Source organism: Solenopsis invicta, chromosome 3 (assembly GCF_016802725.1).
Source record: "Solenopsis invicta isolate M01_SB chromosome 3, UNIL_Sinv_3.0, whole genome shotgun sequence".
Taxonomy (NCBI): domain Eukaryota; kingdom Metazoa; phylum Arthropoda; class Insecta; order Hymenoptera; family Formicidae; genus Solenopsis; species Solenopsis invicta.
The window spans coordinates 32,276,152-32,297,445 of NC_052666.1; the positions used below are offsets into that span (position 1 = coordinate 32,276,152).

Genomic DNA, 21,294 nt, shown 5'->3' on the forward strand with positions numbered 1-21,294 from the left:
AGAGTATATATTTTTTTATTATCAAAAAGAGTAACATCTTTTAAAAATTAATTTTTTATTTAAGTTATGTGCACATAGCAAAAAATAAGAATGTATATTTCATACATTTGAACATTACATGCATATATTTCAGCCATATGTATACACATGTATGTATGTATGTATATATATATATATAATGTTTACAGAATTCTTGATTAATAAAATAAAAATATTTATTTTCTGTTTCCAAACGGTCGGTATTTTACTGCATGACACTTGATTACAGATCAAATTAAAATCAAGTATTGATATTAATGTAAAAAGGCAACTATATTTGTTCATACATGTTTGCATTATAAAAAGATATCTCTCGAAAATTAAATTTTTAATTCTAATTATATGCACGTTGCAAAAAAATATATATTTTTTATATATGTATGTACATTGCATGCATATATTTCAGACATATGTATGTATATGCATACACATATATCTATGGACGTGACAGATGCAGGCGATGTGTGGGTGCCTAACAGGAATGCCTTCTATAGTGAAGCTCTCGCAGAACACAAGATAAAGAAGCAGCGGGTCACCGTATGTGATTCGTTTCGTCCTAACGTTTCCGTTGCTTTCCGCGATATTCCTTGATATCTACGCGCGCGGCGATATCGCGATTTTGCTTCTCCCATATTTTCTCAATGTGCGTTTCTGAATTAGAGGTTACGCTGTCAGCCGCAATCTGAAGCAATCTGTATCCCCCGATAGGTATGTTTCCTTAAACATAAAATTCTCACCTATTAAGTTCCGTAAACATCTTCGCGATTTCGGCTTGAATTATATTCGTCGTTATGATTAAAGAGCTACACTTTCTCGTGTTCCTTCGCCAGAAAATGATTGTCATTCTGATCTTTTTAGGTATGGTAGAAGATAGAAAGTATGAGATTCCAAGCCGTATCGAGTGCGACGGATATCGAGGTACATTGAAATACGTCGGACCCGTTGGGAATACCAAGGGAGAGTGGTTGGGCATAGACTGGGACGATTCGACTCGTGGCAAACACAATGGCACATACGAAGGCGTAGAGTATTTTCAAGCCAGGTAAAACTTGTGAAGTAGTCAACGTTTTGCAATAATGACAGTAGTAAGATGATTACTCTGCATATAATTTTTAATAGACATTCCACATCGGGCTCTTTTATACGACCGGGTAAAGCCAAATTTGGGATATCTTGTCCGCAAGCTATTAAAATGCGTTATGGGCTAATCGACGACGAATTAGCGGGCATAGATAGGGACGAGGTATCGAGTTTGAGGAAAGAGATCAATGCGCCGTTTTTGGAACTCGTTGGCTTCTCCAAAGTGAACAAGAAACAGAGCAAGTTTGATGAGCTGAAGATAGTATGGCTGAGAGAACAGTGTGTATCTGATGCTGGAGAGCCACAGGAATTGGAAGAATTGTGTCCTAATTTGGAGGAATTGGATTTATCTAGAAATTTAATAAACTCATGGAAAATAGTAGCAAACATATGTTCACAGCTTTGTTCATTATTGCGTCTTGATGTCAGGTGAGTCATGTAAAACTTCTTCATCTAGACTGTATTTTTTAAACTTTCCTAAAATATTAGACAATATTTGACAACATTAAAAGTATCGAGATCATGACACACATTAATAAAATGTAACTATAGGTCCTATAGTTTATTTTTATTTTCTATAATTTACTTTTGTTTCCACAGTGAGAATCATCTACCTGTTGAAGATGTGACAGCATTAAAAAATTTGTTTCCAACAATTAAGCATTTAACTATAGCTAGAATGAATTACAGCTGGTCTGATATTTGGCAATGTATATCCATGTTTCCATCAATCGAAGAACTTTCAGTTTCTTTTAATATTGTCACCACCATAGAAGACATAACTGCAAATAATAATTTAATGAGAATAGTTACATTAATACTTGAAGGAAATTTAATATCAAGTTGGGATGAGATACTTAAACTAGGTTCCCTTCCATGGTAAGTTATGTTATGAAATATTGTCTGTTTTTTTCTTTGTCATTTATTTTCTTTATTTTTTTTTTTAGTATAAAATTTGTATTTTGTATGATACTAAGGTGAACTTTTTTTGCAGCTTAGACTATCTTAATTTGAATTTAAATAAAATAGATAGAATTAGATTTCCATCTTCAACAGATAAGACTGCTTTATTCCCTACACTACGTCAACTACATATTTCAGAAAATCACATATCAGAGGTATAAGTTAGAGGTTTTAATAGATTCTTTATAAAAAAATGTAATTTTTTTTATTTATATAATTAAAAATTTCTACTGAACCTTTATTTTATATAATTTTAGTGGCAATCGATTAGCGAATTGGATAAACTATCACATCTAGAAAACTTGAAATTCAGAGAAAATCCTATTTTGGAGAACGAAACTGTAGAGACTACTCGACAACTGATAATCGCAAGAATAGCGAAATTAAAGATATTAAATGGTACAGAGATACTTCACGATGAAAGGAGAGGAGCTGAGTATGATTACTTAAAATTGTATTTACCAGTGTGGTTAGAAACAGAAAGTAATTCAGATAAGAGAACGTCGTTTATAACCGAACATCCGCGATATCCAATCTTAGTCGAAAGTACGTATAACTTTCACCTTTCTTATGCCAGTAATACAAAATATTTTAAATAAAACTTAATTACAGTTTTGCATAAATTATTAAAAACTATTTTACACTTTCAGAATATGGAATTGCGGATATTCCTTCGGCTAAGCCAAAAGTAGAAATGATTTCCAATGTGATAACAGTGGAGTTTGTATGTCCGGACGATCCGCGTCAGTCAAGAGGGATCAAGAGAAAGCTACTTAAAGATATGGAAGTCCAAAAAATGATTGGGCTTGCTCAAAGACTTTTCAAAACTGGTGGAAAGATTCCGGCTCTTTCATTTATTCCACGGAATGTAAGTTTTAATATTAGACTGTATAAAAAACGCATATATATTTTTTAATCGATATAAACAATGTTATATTGTAATTTCAGCTATCAAACGATGAAATCTCGTTGGATAAACCGCTGCAAGAACTTAGTTATTATTCGATACAAGATGGTGATCAAGTTCTTGTGAGGTGGTGATATCGAATAAATTATATTTATAGATACGACTGTATTTTCTACGCTGTTAAAGTCCGCTCTATGATACTTTGTTATTAAAATTTTTTTAATTGCATCGCATGTTCTTAATGGATCTTGCTAAGATCGTGAAACCTGATAACGTAAGTTTAAGTCAACGAGATAAATACTTGTCACGCTATTGGAAAAAATATGTCTTATATTTTACATTCCTTATGATACAGTTGCGATCGAAAGTACAAATTATAAATAGGCCTTTGTACAACAAGCAGCATATGAAATATATTTTCTGTAAATGGCACAGATCACATTCTGCCTACGTAAAATGGACTGCTCGGCTTAGTGCCAATGTCGTACTATCAATTCTGCTGAGCCTTTTGTTCAATCTTGGCAGTCTCTTCTTTTTCAAGTTGTTCTCTCGTCAATAATGACAATCCAAGCTGATTCTCACGCGTAAATGGCTGTGCCATTTGTCGTAACCATCTTTTACTGATCTGAAAATTGTAAATAAATATTATTACTGGACACATTGCAAACAATTGTAATTACTAATCGCACCTGTTACCAAACGAGAAATTACCTGTATAGCTTCTTCGGTTGATAAATTGCATAAGCTATCATTCAAATGTTCCTGTATCCATTTCGGTAATTTGCTTCGCTTGTCTATTCTTGAAAATCTCTATGAAAACGTAAAAGCAAGTCATTGTATTATTACAAAACGCAGAAATATTTTTGTAAATACACAGATTCTCTAAGGAGATTTACCTTATCCGCAAATACCATGATACCGTAATCAGTTTTTCCTCTGATTGCACGTCCTACGCACTGTGCGGCATGTCTCATGGCGTCGAAAGTTAAAAAATCGTTCTCTCGGATCTGATAAGATATTATAAGAGCACATATATCTCGTTCATGTATGTAAAAGCATTCTATGACAGTTTTAATATTAAATTAGATTTACCTGAAACTGATCTCTAAGATATTCTAAACGCGCTTTCAAGATACGTGACTGCGTATACACGTAAGGTATGCCAAACATTAGCACGGCTCTGCCCAAATGATGATCGAAATCGACACCTTCGGATACCTTTCCGCGAGCCACCGAAAGCAGCACGGCTCCCCTACCATTCTCACAAGCCTTTATATAATTGATCAGAGCTAAACTGGTTTCCGCTGAATCTTGAGTTTCAATGAACAATAATTTATGCCTCTGAAGTTGATCCACAACTCCTTGATCGTACCTGTTACATTGAATGCGTATATATAAATTATTGTAATAAAATATCAGTATATATATTTCATTAAATATAATGTACGTACCAAGCGGCCACTACAGATTCCATGTATAGATATGACGTAAAAAAGCAGACTAAACCGTCGGGTACTGTCGCAGCGAATTCAACCAACAATTGACCATAATTTCTTATAACAGCTACATCCTCTCGTGTCTCGTATTTCGACGAAATAGCAACTTGATCGTTACCTTTGGCAACGATCTGATGTTGGAAAGACATAAACAGAGAAAAAATATTAATAAAACATTTAGATCAGTTATCTTCAATATTTTTTGACTTACCATAGGTAAAAGACATGGTCTAGCCAGTGTCATTGTAAATGACGACATTATGACCGGATGAAAGTTTAAAATTTTGGGATACATATCCAACGGAGACAATGTCCCAGAAGTAATTATCACGGACTGAAATCTATCGAATATGGGCTTGATAGCAATGGAAGAATCTAGACAGCTAAAATGTAAAATTGGATTCAATACTGTGGGCGTTTTGTCGTCGAATGGTTCCACTATAATTGTGAAACCTTGCGTGTACGTGGAGACCAATGTCGCAAGATGCGTCACCAAAATAATCGGGGAGAAATCCGTTAGATCTGTTATCTCCATAGTGCGCAAGAGGGACGCTAATCTTTGCGCACAAAATCGTAATGGTTTCCGTTCGATAGCAACCTTTGCTTGAATATCCCTTAAAAACGCCGCGGGCGACTCTTGCACGACGTGTTGAACGCGCAAGCGAGTCTTCAAATATTCGACGAATCGTTTCAAGAAGCTGACGAAATGCTCGGCATTTCTTATGTTACCCGGAACAACTTCTGCAAAGGAATGTAAAAAAAATGGTTACATGTAAGAAATATAATATTTTTTTTAATTTGGCAATATTTTTAACCTTCAAGTATTTCATTCGGTAAAATAGGGTTGGCTAAGATAACATCAGTTTCTCTCTGAAATTGAGCATCCTTTAGTCCCTCAACCAATCTCTCGTACTCTTCCTTCAATTTATTTACATCAACTTCTCTCATACTATATTAAAACACAATTGATATATTTGTAGAGAATCTGTATTATAAATCTTAATACATTATGAGAAATAGGATAGGATTTTTTCAGGAAATCAAGATTTGGGGCCATTGAAAAAAAAGATGGTACAAGATTTTGAGATACTTACTCAGCCACGGTTTTTTCTAAAAGCTGTATGTTGGTTGAACTTTTCTCCATTGTCCTTCTATTGATCTTTACACTCATGGAATCGATGCAGACATTATCTAAAATTTATAAACTTTCATATTCTCGCATTCGAAATTATTTGAACGCTGATACAAATGTAACATTAATTTTTATACCAATGTTATGAGCCTCGTCAAAAATAACTACTGAACTCTTGCTTAATTCTTTGGATACAGTCTCAGCAATTTTTGGATCTAATAAATAATGATAACTGTACACTACAATCTGTGCATGAAGAATCTGAAAGCACAAAACATTAATTAATTTTAGGTAAATTTATTTATTTATTCATTTAAATTATAAGCACAAAAAAAATTAAAAGAATGAAATCTTTTACCGTAAATCTCGCGAGGAAATATGGACACCAACCACGTTCTTTTCCATATTCTTTTAAATCGTCGATGGAGTAAATACCAGCAGGAATAATTTGTTCTTTGCCCTCCATATCAAATCCTTCATAAAAATTACAAATTGGAGTAGATTCGTCGCAATTATGTCTCTCTCGTACATATGACGCTGTGAGAGAGTGACAACGGCCATCTACAATTTTACCTTCTCGCTCTCTACTAACCTAAGTAAAAAAATGTATTTAGATAAAAAAATTGATTTTAATATACGATGAAAATCAACTGAGCATTTGAAAAGTATGCTTTAATTACCTCAGGATGAATGCACATGTTCTTACGCGAACTAAGAACTAAACCAACAATTTTTGGTTTGCTTTTAATTTCTGTTTCATAATAGTCTATAAGTTTCTTCAACTCCTCTATAACTTTCTCTATTTCTGGCACTGTCCGGGAACAATAAATCAACTTTGTTACATCCAACGGATGCTCCAGCATATATGCCACAATAAGTGACAATAAAGTTATTGTTTTGCCAGTGCCCGAAGGCATCTCCAACAGACAATGTCCCTGAAGCATATAATTTGGCTATTTAATCTCATAATATTCAAGACAATAATATCAGTCAAATGTATGGAGTATAGAGGATACCTTGGCATCCAGGCCTCGCTTGAGTTCGAGCATATATGCATATTGTTCAGGGTAAATATAATCATACGGGAAATATACAATCAATCCATCAACGCTTATCCTGTGACAGAAATGTAGGTATATGAATGAAAGTGTAAGCAAGCAAAACACTTCATTTGATAGAACGCCTGTACTTACTTCATATTGTTGTTTGCGTTGTTACATACGCATGTATAACATTTATATGGATTTACAGATGTAATGATTGTGTATGCTGTAATAGTTGATATTTATTTTTAAAATGTATTCAGAAGTTGCGCCTTTCTCAGATTAGGTTATGTATAATAATCATCGCGTTGCTTTGGAGCAACAAGCCGATAATCAAGAAAAACACGAGATATGTAAGAGAAGAATATTACGCGTTCACAGACAGAAAGTCATCGAAAAGGGCATTACTTTTTCTGTTTTTATATCCTGTCGTGCGATCATACAACACATCAAAGCAATCAAAGCATCACCGCGCACAGCGCAAACACGAATGAAACTGCCCCCCCGCCACATAAAGGGGATTTTTGTGCGCATGTGCAAGATGAGAATAATTTTCAGCGACAAATTAAAAAAAGTTGCTTGACTCAAATTTTTAGTTAAATATATAAATATTTAAATAAAATAAAAATAATTAATAATGGGCTGATAGCGATTGATCACACTTAAAGTTCTCACGTTATACAAGAACAACTTATACAAGAACAACGTAAAGATATGTTGTCATTTTTACATTTAATTTAAATTTGCATGCAGCGGCTTTTATATGCACTTATAAAATTCAGATAATGTTGCGTTTCTCGAGCGAACAGTCACATCAGGTCACATTCAAATTTAGGGCCTCTTTCACAATCTCGGTTAGAGCTAACCGAGAAATTAGTCCATTGGAATTAACCAATCGCATTGCCTATTGTGTGAAATAACAAATGCGATTGGTCAATTCCAATGGACTAACTAATCGACTACCAATCCGACGAAAGTTTCAACTTGAATCGAAATTTAAGAATTTCAAGAACTCTACAATACGGACAAGTGTACGAAATAAATATTGACTTTGTGTTTTTATATCCAACTTTATATATGTTATTTGTTAGACTTTGCTGGGCTCGCGCGTTTGGCTGTGTTTGGCAACACACTGATCAACAGTGATCACCACGCAGAAAGTGTCTTCTAATCGTTCCAACAAGGTATGTATTTGAATGAGAGCAATATAATAGAAATGTAATATTATAATTATATATTTATTTGAATTCATGTAGATGGAGAATACACTGGATTCAATTCGTCCATCGGAAAATCTACGAGAAGACATGTCATATGTATTCGGTAGAGATCCAAGTATTCTGACATATAGTCAAAGACCATTTCCCTCAAAGGATACGAAGAAGAATTTGCTCTCATTATATGAAGCAGAAGAAAATTCCACTAATGAGAATGTATCTGAACATTCAGACTTGCAGACCTTACAAACTATCAAGGTGTATCTTAGACTTAAGCCATTTCCCAACAACCTGAAGTTGACTGAAGATCAGCAAAAAGCCTACAAACTCCCAAATTCCACTACATTGATCACGAAGCTACCGATACTGGATAGTAATGGAAGTACTAAGCAGTCCAAAAGTAGTGAAATTGTATGCCGTAAATTTACTTTTTCACAAACGTTTGGATCAGAGACTACTCAATTAGAATTATTTGAACAAACAATACAGCAGCAGATGATAGATTTCTTAGCTGGACAAAATTGTACTATAATGGCATATGGTAAGAAAAATTCTTTAATACTGGTTATTAAAAAAAGTATTAAAAACTTTCGGAACTTATAATATTTATTTAAATAAACAAAATAGTTAACACATATTGATAAAAATTAATGTTTGACAAAGTATTTATATTTATAAATTAATATTTATTAAAATTAATAGATATTTATTGAGATATAGAGATATGTTTTCTATATTATCCTTATAATAATGATTCTAGATAGTTATTCTTTTTAAGATATATATTTCAATTTTTTGTTTTACAAAAATGTATAACTTTTTAAAAATTCTTAAATTTATCTATGTCTTATAACTCTATTTATAAATATTGTAAATCAATTATTAATCTAAATATATTCAATTTTTTAGATGTGCTTTATATAATAAAAAATTGCTCCAATGAATCTTAACAATTAATAAAAAAATGCAATTAAATATAAATAAAAAGATACAAATATATATGATTTTTAATTATTCCGGTTTTTGTTTATAATGTTGATATGCTAATAGTACAGAAATTCTTTACTATTTTATATATATATATATATATATATAAATATATATATATATATATATATATATATATATATATATAAATGTATGTATTACACACGCATACACACACACAAACGCGCGCGCATCCAAAATGTTTAGTGGCAATAATTTAATTTTATAGGTACTACAAATTCAGGAAAGTCATACACATTGCAAGGGACTGCTACTTCTCCTGGACTTATACCACGTGCCCTGGAATTTGTGTTTAATAATATTACAACGAGACCAAATCCATTTTACAAACCCTTACATTCTAGCGACGTAGTTAATCTCAACGCCCTCGAACGTACGCAGGAACTTGAGGCAAAGATCAAACTACTAACATTCATTTCCGTGGATAAACATCAGTACATGAACACTTACAAACAAATGCAGACATTGTTGCAAGAGAAATCAATTCGGCCCAGTCAGTGCTGCAATGCTCATTATTCAGTTTGGATCTCGTTTGCAGAAATCTATAACGAAATTGTATATGATTTATTATCGAGTGAATGCCACAAAAAAAGAATACCCTTAAAGTTGGGAACAGATTCCAATGGCAGAGCATTTATCAAAGGTTTAAACATTATCTATGTTAATTCAGCAGCGGAAGCTTATCAGATCTTGATGGCGGGACAATACAATTTAAGAGTAGCCGCAACTACATTAAACGCAAAAAGTTCGAGGTCTCATTGTATATTTACAATAATATTGTTGAAATATTATGCGGAAAATCTACCCGATACAGTTGAAGTGAGCACGTATGTATTTTTTTTCTAAAATTTTAAATTTATATAAGATATTTTCTTTGTTTTTATTCTCAACAAAATATTAAAGACATCATCAAAATATTAATACTTAAATATTTATATAGGTTTTCTTTTTGTGATCTGGCTGGTTCAGAACGTTTGAAGAAGACGTTGAATATTGGGGATAGATTAAAAGAAGCGCAAAATATTAACACTAGTCTACTGGTCTTAGGCAGATGCTTGAAATCTATTTACGAAGGACAATTAACTAGAACGAAGACAGATACCGTGGGTCCATTCAGAGAATCCAAGTTAACTAGATTATTCCAGCGAGCGTTATCGGGAAAGGAGCATTTAGCTTTGATAGTTAATGTTAATCCTCTGCCGAATTTTTATGCAGAGACTCAGAATGTTTTAAATTTTGCCGCTATTGCAAAGAAAATTGTTATAGAGAAAAAAAAGCAAATACAGAAGAAATTAAAATCGAGATTTTCGCAAATAGTCACGCAAAGTATACAAACGGTGACCGATTGGGACACAGAATTAAGAAGAGTGGATTGGCAACGTACAAATAGCATAAAAGTGAACGTATCTGACATTACTTCGGAAGAATATATGGATTTGGCGAATGAAAATGAAAAACTGAAGAAAAAGATTGCTCTTTTAAAAGATTCAGAATATATGGATTTTGCGAATGAAAATAAAAAACTGAAAAAGGAGATTGCTCTTTTAAAGAATTCAGCTTTAATTCGAGATTTTCAAAACCGGCAAGAAATGGCTGAGAAATACATTGCGATGATAAATGAGCTTGAACTTGATTGGAAGCAACGTATAAACGATGTTGAAACCCAATACGAAGAAGCCCTGGAATGGACCGTGAAACAAGTTGAAGAATTTTACAAAAGACAGCAGTTAAATCAACTGAATAAGAAAAGGAGAAAATACAGTGAGTGCACTGATAGCGATGAAGATGGTGATGATCTTAATGTAACTGTGAAAGAGTTAATTAGAGAAAATAAACAGTTAAGAGAGAAAAATGAAAGTTTAAAGAAACAGTTAACTGAAGTGAAAGTAATGAACGAAACTTTAATTGTAGAAAAAAACAAAGCTTCTTTCGAGTTGGGTTTGTCAAAGGACGATTTGAAAGTTGTGAGAGGTCTTCTAGAAACTGCTCAAAAAGATATTTGCTCTACTCAAGGTGGTAAAATTTATATAAAAGAATTGACATCGCAATTACTCGTTAAAGATGAACAGATCAAAACTTTAAAGGAGATTCTTAATGAAGCAAAAGAGGAATATATTACAATTACTTCTGATTTGAAAGAGAAAGAACTTTATATTGACGATCAGGCAAAAGTTAGAGTAGAAAATGAAGAAAAAATTAAAGATTTAGAGTTGCAACTTGAGGATTTTAATATTTGTTTGACAGAAAGAACGAGAATGATCGAACTTCTAGAAGAAAAACTGGAACAGTACAACAAAAACAAAATTTTATAATTGTAAAATTAATTATAATTGTCTTCCAAAATATTTTAATAAAAAAAATTAGCTATTTATTAATGAAAAATGTTGGGTCTTGTACATAATGGAGGAAAATTTATTTTATATTATATTAGCAACTATTTTATATTAAAAACTTGTTACACTAATAATATTTAAGTGATTTACATACACATTTGATTGTTTATATTTTTTGAGGCTCGAAAATATAAAAAATGAAATAAAAATCAAATTTTTTTTAAACAAATGCAATTTATTTATTGGATAAAATAAAAAATTCCAATTCCAAGGATAGCCGTTCTGATTAAAATAATGTTTTATATTTTAATTTTTATCCACTTGGATTGAATCATATATAATCTAGAATCATGGTCACCGACGAACCGGGCAGAGCTCTAATGAATCTATTATTAATAAATTATTCTATATTTTATAAAAATTTAGAATTATAAATTATTCTATATTTTATTAAAAAAAGAAACTTGATTTTAATTATTAATAAAAAGTTTTTTGGAAAAAATATTTATTCATTTTCCCTTAAAAATTTTCAAGAGCTTAAAAAAAAACCAATGTGACAAAGTAGAAAATATTGATATGAGAGACATTATGTGGTATAAAGTGACTTTATCTTATTTTTAATATAATTTCTACAAAGTGTTTATTAATTTATAACATAATAACATAGGATCCAGGCCCGACATAACAGGAATGACATCCCCACATGGTACAATGCCTCATATTACAGATCACTATACTACTCTTATGGAGGAGTCTAACGTCTGGGGGCCTACATAAATCATCAAACATTCATTGCACTACTTTACTAACCAGGCGATAATATACAATTAAGATTCAATGTTACTATAACATCCAAGTACAATGCTTTGCTGCAAATGTTCATTTGTGTTCTCAACATACATCTTTTATTATAATTTTTTATTTTTTATTATATACTAGCTCTGATTCAATATATTTTTGAATATGATACAATTTTTGGAGAAAATTTGATAATTTATATAAAATAAAAACTTGCACACAATGAAGAATTATTGGATATTAGGAATAAGAATTAAAATTTTAAAATCAGTTACTTCAGTAAATGTAATACACTATAGATATTTATAAAATATAATATATAAATGTTATACAAAACACAATATAACTGATTATTTATCTATAGTGTTTATTAAGAAACCTGATTTTAAAGCTCTAATTCTTATTTCTAATACCTAAATAATATTCCTCCATTGTGCACAAGATCCAACATTTTTCATTAATAAGTAGCTAGTATTTTTTATTAAAGTATCTTTAAATAACAAGATTTGAAATATTTATTTAAAATTTTGTTATTTAAATATATTTTAATATTGAATCAGGTGACTTATTTGTTCATTTAATTGATATATAGCATTATTTGCTTTTCAACTGTTATGAGCATTTTCTAGTTGAAAATATTATATATACTGTGATATATCCAGTCAATTATGTTTCATAATTAATTCCTTGATTATCATGGGATTAATACATCTATATATATTTCATTGTGTTGAAATTTTTATTACTATCTCGTTATCACAAAATTATAACGACAATGGAATTCTTGCTTTTTTTATATTTCTAATTTATTTATCTACATTTATATTAATTAGTAATAAGTATATAGTTATTAAATATAAATTGCGTTTTTCTGCACTTATCTGCATGCAGTTTTGCAGAAAGGAATTAATTGCGAAATGCAGTCATTAAAAATAAAATTGTCTTTTTACCTAAACAGTGTGATGAATACATTTATGACAATTGATTCTATCAGCATGCACTACATTTCATAATACACTACAAATATTCAGCTTAGAATTGAGAAAAATCAAACGATTGGCAATTGATTTCCGATCCATAATTATATCCAATTAATTAAGTCATACAGCTATTTTGTTTTTGAAAGAAAGAAAGTAATAGAAAATCGCCAATATCGGCGGCTTTATTTTTGGATAATATTTTTTAAACAAAAGCTAAAAATAAAAACTTTAAAAACAAATACAAATTAGAGAGCCTCTTCTATCAGATGATACAGTACTTTTTATATGGTCAGAGATTTCTCTTTGATACAGTCAACAAAAAGTAAGACACTGCTATCTGGTGGTGAATTTCCACACGAAAATCGGATGATTTTTTGGTTTTAATCCGTGCTATATCCATATTTTATGGTCACGTGGTTTTGGCATTTTAGCAATTCTTGAGTATTCTCAACTGTGATTGGTTGTTTACTTCTTGAATATCGCGTATTCTCCAATTATTTCTCTCCCTTCGTAGTGCGTCACTGCGCACGCCCAGACTTCTTCGGCACCGCCGTTCATGTATGTACTTTATATATGTTCTGTGATGTACTACCGCTTTGCTTCCACTTCCTTTTCTTTATCTTAATGATTACCGCGCGACGCACGTGTTCTCGAATAACGTCGTGAACGATTTTGTAGCGAGCAGCCGAACGTGTTATGGGTAAACCAGGTATAACATAGATACGTGCGGATTATGTTCCGATCTTTCGTTTCGCGATCCTTGAACGACGATCATCACCTCCGCTCGCGTGCCGGTCTTCGCTGACGAGGCTAACCTCGATGAGGAGGAGGATACCTTTTGAGATCGGGCGCGAGACAAAGATTTAAAATTGCGGTTTTCTTTTTTGTCGCTTCGATTCGTAACTGCCTTTGACAGCGTTCGCGATGATTGTAAATATATGTTTATGTCAGACGACAAATATTTACTAACCGGTCGCGTGGCACCTATTTGCTAACCTAATAACCCGAATGTTGCAAAATGATGCGTTATTCGCGCATGCTGCAACATGGGCACATTGCGTCAAGCCTGTACGTGAATTGGAGACTAAAATTCTACAAATCAGAACAAAAGAGATTCAAATTATTCAATTGATTGTATTTTAATTTCCAATTCGAATATGACCAATTGGATAATTTGAATTTGTTTTGTTCTGATTTATGAAATTTTAGTCTCCAATTCATATCTCAAATTTCAATTTTTTAATATCTGATACAGGCTTATATCTTTTGTTTGAAGTCAATAATAAATCGCTTTGAATGATCTCTAATTTGCGTCAATTCAGTATAGAACTGTATTTCTAATTTTATATATAAAATCACTAAAAATGATGAAATATATAATAAATTACATATATCCTAATACATGGCATATTTATAAATTTATAAAAATAAATTCTTGTCCTCTGAAAGAATTAGCTCATAAATAATATAAACATGTTATTTATATACAATTTATTATTCTAATGAATTATATAGAGCACATATAAAAGCATACAAAAATAGATGCCTAAAGATCACAAGTATGTTAACTATATTTCTTTCTCATTACTAATATTTTTTTTTAAATTATAGCATTTTCGCCAGGAGGTAGAGGAGGAGGCCGTGGAGGTGGTCGCGGTGGTGGTCGTGGTGGAGGTAGACCAAGCTTTGGTGAAGATCGAGGAGGCGGTCCACGAAGAAGCGGTGGTTTTCGTGGAGGTGGCCGAGGTGGTGGTCGAGGTGGTGGCCGAGGAGGAAGGGGAGGAGGTGGAGGTTTTAAAGGTGGAAGAACCGTGGTGATAGAACCACATCGCCATGAGGGAGTATTCATAGCTCGAGGGAAGGAAGATGCATTAGTGACTTTGAGTTTAGTACCTGGGGTAGCAGTATATGGAGAGAAAAGAATCACTGTTGAGGTAAACACAGCTTGAATTCTATAATAATTTTGTTTTTTATATTCCTGTAAATTAACAATACAAAATGTTACACATATTGTACAGTCTGAAAAGAATGAAAAAGGTGAGACTATAAAGGACGAATATAGAGTGTGGAATCCATTCCGATCCAAATTATCCGCTGCCATTCTCGGAGGCGTGGATCAAATTTACATGCCCCCTGGAAGCAAAGTATTATATCTTGGTGCAGCGTCCGGTACTACTGTGTCCCATGTTGCTGACATAGTTGGTGAGGTAAGAGCAATTTATCGAAAATCTATTTAGGAATAAGGAATGTAATGCACACATTAGAGCCAAGTTAGCTCCCAATTGCGAATTTGGTGTCGAAGTGATGCTAGAACAATTGTGCACGTTTTTCTCAAACGAGTAATGACTTGACTTTACTCAAAAGAACGTGCCTACAGAGTCTATACTGATATAAGAATATATTTAATGATAAAAAATAAATATTAATAATAAATGAGAATAAATATCTTAATATTTTTGTATATACAGAATGGAACTGTCTTTGCCGTGGAATTCTCCCGTCGAACAGGGAGAGATTTAATTGATGTTGCTAAGAAAAGAAGCAACATCATACCTATAGTAGAAGATGCAAGACATCCTCACAAGTATAGAATGCTTGTGGGAATGGTTGACACTATATTCTCGGACGTGGCCCAGCCAGATCAAGCTAGAATTGTCTCGCTAAATGCGCAAAATTTCCTCAAAAGCGGTGGACACTTTGTTATGTCTATTAAGGTAAAATATTCTCAAACCATGATTGTAAAAATCATATTTAAACTTAGATATTATGAAACAATTTAATAATCAAATAATTTTATAATAATTCAATTATCTTTAATTTTAAATCGTATTTATATTTATTATTTATTTCAGGCAAGTTGCATTGATTCCCTCGCTCAGCCTGAAGCGGTATTTGCGGCAGAAGTGAAGAAACTAAGTGAGGACTATTTGAAACCATTGGAGCAAATCACACTTGAACCGTACGAGAGAGATCACGCCGTTGTAGTCGGCGTCTACAGGCCGCCACCGAAAAAGGCTGCCTAAATTATGTATATAGATACGTATATAAGATTTTTTTTTGAAAATAATGAAGGTTATTGTAATGGTTCTTTTTATAATAAAATTTAGATATTAAAAACTTTACTCTTCCAAAATAAAATAAAATGCGTAGCATTATTATATGTATGAGAACAATTTTACTACAAAACGCAAATATATATATATATTTATATATATATATATATATATATAAAAATATAGAAGACATAGTGAATACTACAATTATTCACATTTTATCTGCATTTTAGCATTTTATGAAGTAAAAAATACATAACTCAAAAACAAATTGATAGAATATTTATTTATATTTTTATACAAATAAAAAAACTTTGAATAAGAAAAATAGTAATATAATATTAACAACAAACATGATGTTACAAAGATGTATTGAAAAAATATTTGCATGTATAATACATATACTATATTATTAAAATATACATATATATTATATCTGTTTATATATTCAATTTTATATAAAATTATTCTTGTACATATAATGTGCAATGTTCTTGTTTCATTTTGGAAAAAAAGTTCTAAAATATTTAAATTAAAGATAGTACAGACAAGAAAAGACATTACATTTTCTTAGAAATATTGACTATATTTCTTTTTTTTTGATAGGAGAACTCCACTGCAAATATTATTTCTTCGTATATACATATAATATAAATGTCGAGATATTCATGATTTTCAGAAAAGAATATCGAATTTGCGATGATGCACAATGAGTTAAATTGTAAATTTCAATTTATAAAACTTTGACTAGGAAAATGATATTTCTCTCTATTATCAATTGGATCTTTACCTATTTTATAAAAAACTTTTGCACTACAATTAAACTATATAACATAAAATCACTGCAAATTCGATAAATATTATAGATAATTTGTTTATGAATTTAAACGTTAATTACATTTTATACACACATCGATTGTATTATAATGAAACTTATAAAATGATACTATAATTTTGAAACTTCTTTTCGAGATTGTAATATAAGCATGCGTGTTAATTTAGTATCTGTTTTAATATATATCATTTCCGAACTTTCGATTATTCTTAAGGTTTTTGAAGGTTTTTTTGTTTCCAAAACGGGTAACATCTCATATTCTTTTTATTTATGACTTTCAACTTTTTATTTACAATTAGGATCGAATATTTAATTAATCGCTCTCATATTTACATAAAATTCTTTTAGATTTCTTTTTTAGGAAAGATCCAAGTTGGATTCAAATGCCTTCAGTCATTATTTTTTCTAAGTTTGAGATAGATTTCTTATTCTCTCTTCTTTTCTTATTATTTCTTATTATCTCTATTTAGATGGAGTCATGCGTTGATCAATAGCAATGTTCAGACTGATTTATACTTTCTCCTGTTATTCACTGTTATTGTCATTAAGACGTCAAATTATTTCTGTATACACTTTAAATTGACAATTTTATACTTATTTGTCTGAAATAATCTACAATAAAAAAAGAAAACTATTATTTCTCCATAATTGTTACACGCGTGCGTATACACATAATTTAAAAAGCATATTAAAAATGTTAAATACATATAAGAGAAACGATATTTAATGAAGTGAAAAAACAAAAATTGATCTTCAGTAATGGAAGACAATATACAGCACATACATCCAAACGCGTCCAAAAGTGGTAAGCTGAAGGATATTTCTCCTTTCTGCTAGAATATTTCTTATCTATCTGGTTTTTCTTCAGGTCTTACAATTAGCGAATGCCATAAGTCACCGAGCAAAATACTAAACTGTCAAAGATCGATGCCCATAATCGTCCATAATATTAATTCATCTAATCGTTTCGTGGGTGGTGCAGACGAAGAATCTGCCGTTGAAGAAACTTTCGCCACAATATTACCGGAATCTGTCCAGAACATACCAAATTCATCGCCTTCACCTCCAATCCTGTCAACACCACCGTCATCCCTTGTAGAAAAATCTTTAGACGAATCTGCGCAACTGAAAGAGGATTCTCAGAATAAACAACTTCCTGCAAGTGGACCGTGTTGCTTTTGCAGTCCACAAACACCAGGATTAGTCGGGTGAACTAATTACTTAAAAAAAAAAGAAAAAGAAAAAATGAGTAGAAGAGTATATGAGAATATCGCATAACATTAACATAACATTTTATTTAAATCTAAGTATTTGAGTCTGATAGCCTTAGATTGATTCCAAATTAATGTTTTAGAATATATCTTGGACTTGCATACGTTTTAGCTATAATATATTTATTATTATATATTTTAAAAAATATGTTTTATTATTTATTTTATGAAATACCATTTTTGCAACTCTGACACTTATGCAAAACTAAATATTATTATTTTGCCGACAGGGACCGAAAAGTAGATGAAATAATTGAATACGTGCACCAAAATCTCGCGGAGGCCGGCAAGGCTTTAGCATCTTTGGGCGAGAACTTCGAGCATGATTTAAAGGTTGAGCCCCACATTCAAGTAGAATGTCGTAAAACTGTCTCGATGTCTCGAAGGCGAAAGAGGCGAGGATACAATTGACAACCCGTTTTTTTGTATGAATATAATATTTAACGCGTCTTATGAATATAATATTTAACGCGAAGAAAAATTCTCTTTGAAAATTTACAAGACTTTTAAAAAAATGAATAGATCTCTATCAAGTTCGTTTTATTTGTTGCCGATAGTTTTTACAAAGTTTATTAATGGCAAAATTATCTATTTATTTAATTTATTTAATGACTAATTTTATTGTGAACTCATTCATTAAAAATTATCTCGAAAAGTTTATTTTTCGCATTTTTTTCATAAAAGCTGATGTTCGTCAACATTCTGGGACGAATCCAACAATGGACTGGTATCGTTCAGAACAAACTCGGTACTTGTAAAAACGAAGTTGATAATCTTCGTAAGGAATTATTAGCTCGCGCATGTGAAATTGATGTCAAAACACGCGAATTGAAAAATATTAAGGCTGGGTTTGCGAAATATCAGAATGATTTACTATCGAACGGCGAATTGCCAAAGAAAAGTCTTAATAAAAAGTACAAGTTGGAACCAAACGAACAGAGAGAAGCAAGTATCCGTGAAGTAAGATTTATTATGAATTTTAATATAATAAAAAGTAAAAGGATTAAATTATAATTAATTTATAGTTAATTTAAGTCTATTTTAAATAATAAAATATTGGAAAAAATTTTGCTAAGTTTCCAATAATTAAAGAATTAATTACGAAATCATAACGATGTATAAGTTTCTTGTGTTGTCTCACATTAAAAACAGGATCTACTCGCCATGGAAGATGCACAAGCCACGAATGCTAAAAAAATTATGAGAGCAACACGAGCTGCAGATGAAGATGAAGAAGACGCACAAGCAGAAAAGGAAATTAAGAGAATTAAAAAAATTAATGCACAGAAGAATGCAGCACGAGCTGCCGATCAAGAAAATGCAGAAGACTTGCAACTAGAACGAGCTGTCGATCAAACGGATGAAGAAGAAGAAGAAACACGAGATGTCAATCGAATAGATGAAGAAGACGAAGAAAGAGCTATTGATCGAATAATTAAAACTGATGAAGATGAGGAAGAATCGCTAAAAAGAGGAGTCAAGAAAAGGAAGATGAAAGACATCGCTTATACGAATATGATGATCCAAACTGACGTACAAGAGAAGGAGAGGATAAAGCGAGAGTCTGAGGTAACTTTTCGTAAAAAGGAAAAATGATTGCAATATCGTTACGCAAATTCGTTGGTTATTATTTTTTCGTCTATTCATTAATCATAAACAATCATTTCGATAGCTCGAGTCTGAGGTCAAACGGCTCCGGAAGGAATACGACAGAGTAGTGAAGGAACGAGCGCAATATGAAAGCGCAATTCAACGAGCACTACTACGAGGAGTATCATCTTTAAACGTCGAGGCACTAAGAGTTTTGCGTTGTCCACCGATTTCCTGTTGCACTCCTTGCGCACCGTGTCCGGCTACCACAGGAATCATTCCACCGTAAGATTTCTACTTCAAACCGTTTAATCAGTAATTAAATAATTAAAGACAGAAGTCAAAAACTAGCTCCGAGTATGCACTATATAATTACAAAAAATTTTATTCTGTATATATTATTTATTATATAATATAAAAATTATATGAACGTAAAAGACGTTTGTAACTTTTTTACGCATTTAATTAAAAAGAAAGCAATTTTCGTCGAGAACGCGAATGATTAATCAAAAATCATCGCTTTCTAGTGAACCTGTTGTGCTGTGTCCTGGCAAGATCAAGAAGAAACATTCAAAATCCGCTATAGCAACGATCAATAGTGTCAAAGTATCGCGCGACAAGAATATACAGAACGGCGATCAAACTGATTGCACAACGAAGCGACCTTCCACCAGCATTTGCTACTCCGTTAGAAACCAGAAGTCTAACATCGCCTTGATGAGGAAGAAATGCTCGGATGGCAGCATGGTTTTTCTTCTTCATCAGGGTGATGCTAGGAATTTGAACATTTCAGACAAGGTATGTGGCTCGACGATCATAAAAAAGATCGAAATACCACCGTTGCCGAAATTTAGTATATAATAATGATAATTTGGGTATTATTAGGACAACTAAAATGAAAAATAAATATTGAAAGAATTTAAGAAAAAGTAAAAATTAGTCTGGAGATTATACGATACTGAATTTATTAACTTTCTTTATTCTTATTTTTTTTTTGTATATATATTAGAATTTCTTAATCTTTCTTATATATGTTGTATGTATTTTATTGATATTTTTGAATTATAAATTTACATGTAAAACTCAGATTAAAAGCTGGGACGATTTTGGAAAGTAAGATGCAAAGTACGGAATTTATTAATTTTGTTTGTTTCATCAACATCATAATCTCGTGTTAATTCTTGATGATGTTATCCTCTCTCTCTCTCTCTCTCTCTCTCTCTCAATGCCAAGTTATAGTAATTAACTCATGCGAGAAACGCGTGATTCATTGAGAACAGATACGAGGTCTACGAGAGTCTAGTATGGAATTTGGGTTGGGGACATTATTTCGCGAGAAGTAATTTATATCACGCAACAGCACAACATGTGTTACCTGATGCTTGCACGTGTAGATCAAAGTGCCTCGATTATCGCCATTAACAAATATTTAATCGATTATCCTTAAGAATCTCCGAAACGTGCTATGTAAGAACTTAGCGACGTGCATATTACAGAAGGAAAAAAAGTTACATCCTTAATTGTGTAATTGGTTTCTGAAATATCAAAC

The 21,294-nt window shown here is 31.7% G+C and overlaps 4 protein-coding genes across 9 annotated transcripts; 3 read left to right on the plus strand and 1 right to left on the minus strand.

Moving 5' to 3' along the window:
* Positions 1-414: 414 nt before the first annotated feature.
* On the plus strand, positions 415-3,656 carry LOC105204635 (tubulin-specific chaperone E). 2 transcript variants are annotated; one of them, XR_005574314.1, is made up of 9 exons: positions 415-747; positions 898-1,081; positions 1,159-1,548; positions 1,720-1,998; positions 2,114-2,237; positions 2,340-2,628; positions 2,733-2,950; positions 3,031-3,263; positions 3,345-3,656. XR_005574314.1 is itself a non-coding variant. In XM_039446783.1 (8 exons), exons 2-8 carry the CDS (start codon positions 900-902, stop codon positions 3,121-3,123), a joined length of 1,575 nt encoding a protein of 524 aa, XP_039302717.1. In that variant the 5' UTR covers positions 415-747; positions 898-899; the 3' UTR covers positions 3,124-3,656. The 2 variants fall into 2 exon arrangements, 1 of the variants encoding a protein (XP_039302717.1); XM_039446783.1 differs by having other exon boundaries at positions 3,031-3,656.
* Positions 3,302-13,209, minus strand: LOC105204634 (general transcription and DNA repair factor IIH helicase subunit XPD). Of its 5 annotated transcripts, none has more exons than XM_011173781.3 (15): positions 12,967-13,209; positions 9,336-9,427; positions 6,811-6,886; positions 6,634-6,733; positions 6,298-6,552; positions 5,976-6,209; positions 5,755-5,878; positions 5,580-5,676; positions 5,301-5,434; positions 4,697-5,226; positions 4,441-4,616; positions 4,082-4,361; positions 3,886-3,996; positions 3,701-3,799; positions 3,480-3,614 (listed from the first exon to the last, which is right to left on the minus strand). In XM_011173781.3, exons 1-15 carry the CDS (start codon positions 13,011-13,013, stop codon positions 3,480-3,482), a joined length of 2,490 nt encoding a protein of 829 aa, XP_011172083.1. In that variant the 5' UTR covers positions 13,014-13,209. The 5 variants fall into 5 exon arrangements, with proteins under 5 accessions (XP_039302714.1, XP_011172083.1, XP_039302715.1 ...); XM_039446781.1 differs by lacking the exon at positions 12,967-13,209 and adding an exon at positions 9,988-10,116; XM_039446780.1 differs by lacking the exon at positions 12,967-13,209 and having other exon boundaries at positions 3,302-3,614; positions 9,336-9,709.
* Positions 13,210-13,551: 342 nt separating this feature from the next.
* LOC105204632 (rRNA 2'-O-methyltransferase fibrillarin) lies at positions 13,552-16,113 on the plus strand. Its single transcript, XM_011173780.3, has 5 exons — positions 13,552-13,705; positions 14,608-14,930; positions 15,015-15,203; positions 15,465-15,710; positions 15,849-16,113. The coding sequence occupies exons 1-5, from the start codon at positions 13,693-13,695 to the stop codon at positions 16,017-16,019; spliced, it is 942 nt and encodes a 313-aa protein (XP_011172082.1). The 5' UTR covers positions 13,552-13,692; the 3' UTR covers positions 16,020-16,113.
* A 10-nt stretch (positions 16,114-16,123) lies between these two features.
* LOC105204631 (WD repeat-containing protein 87) lies at positions 16,124-21,243 on the plus strand. Its single transcript, XM_039446782.1, has 7 exons — positions 16,124-17,689; positions 17,753-18,092; positions 18,386-18,488; positions 18,840-19,115; positions 19,308-19,724; positions 19,828-20,030; positions 20,273-21,243. The coding sequence occupies exons 1-7, from the start codon at positions 17,644-17,646 to the stop codon at positions 20,604-20,606; spliced, it is 1,719 nt and encodes a 572-aa protein (XP_039302716.1). The 5' UTR covers positions 16,124-17,643; the 3' UTR covers positions 20,607-21,243.
* The last annotated feature ends 51 nt before the right edge of the window (positions 21,244-21,294 follow it).

Bases quoted from the DNA above. Each gene is read 5' to 3' on its own strand.
- LOC105204635 (XM_039446783.1), top strand. From the start codon at position 900: ATGGTAGAAGATAGAAAGTATGAGATTCCAAGCCGTATCGAGTGCGAC. The intron at 1,999-2,113 runs GTAAGTTATGTT...CTTTTTTTGCAG, and splicing joins AAACTAGGTTCCCTTCCATG to CTTAGACTATCTTAATTTGA. The intron at 2,951-3,030 runs GTAAGTTTTAAT...TTGTAATTTCAG, and splicing joins TTTCATTTATTCCACGGAAT to CTATCAAACGATGAAATCTC.
- LOC105204634 (XM_039446780.1), bottom strand. From the start codon at position 9,519: ATGCTCTGCCATTGGAATCTGTTCCCAACTTTAAGGGTATTCTTTTTT. The intron at 6,210-6,297 runs GTAATTAAAGCA...TTTTTTACTTAG, and splicing joins ACATGTGCATTCATCCTGAG to GTTAGTAGAGAGCGAGAAGG. The intron at 4,617-4,696 runs GTAAGTCAAAAA...TTCCAACATCAG, and splicing joins GACCATGTCTTTTACCTATG to ATCGTTGCCAAAGGTAACGA.
- LOC105204632 (XM_011173780.3), top strand. The intron at 14,931-15,014 runs GTAAACACAGCT...CATATTGTACAG, and splicing joins AGAAAAGAATCACTGTTGAG to TCTGAAAAGAATGAAAAAGG. The intron at 15,204-15,464 runs GTAAGAGCAATT...TTGTATATACAG, and splicing joins TTGCTGACATAGTTGGTGAG to AATGGAACTGTCTTTGCCGT.
- LOC105204631 (XM_039446782.1), top strand. From the start codon at position 17,644: ATGGAAGACAATATACAGCACATACATCCAAACGCGTCCAAAAGTG. The intron at 18,489-18,839 runs GTTGAGCCCCAC...TTTTCATAAAAG, and splicing joins ACTTCGAGCATGATTTAAAG to CTGATGTTCGTCAACATTCT. The intron at 19,116-19,307 runs GTAAGATTTATT...CATTAAAAACAG, and splicing joins GAGAAGCAAGTATCCGTGAA to GATCTACTCGCCATGGAAGA.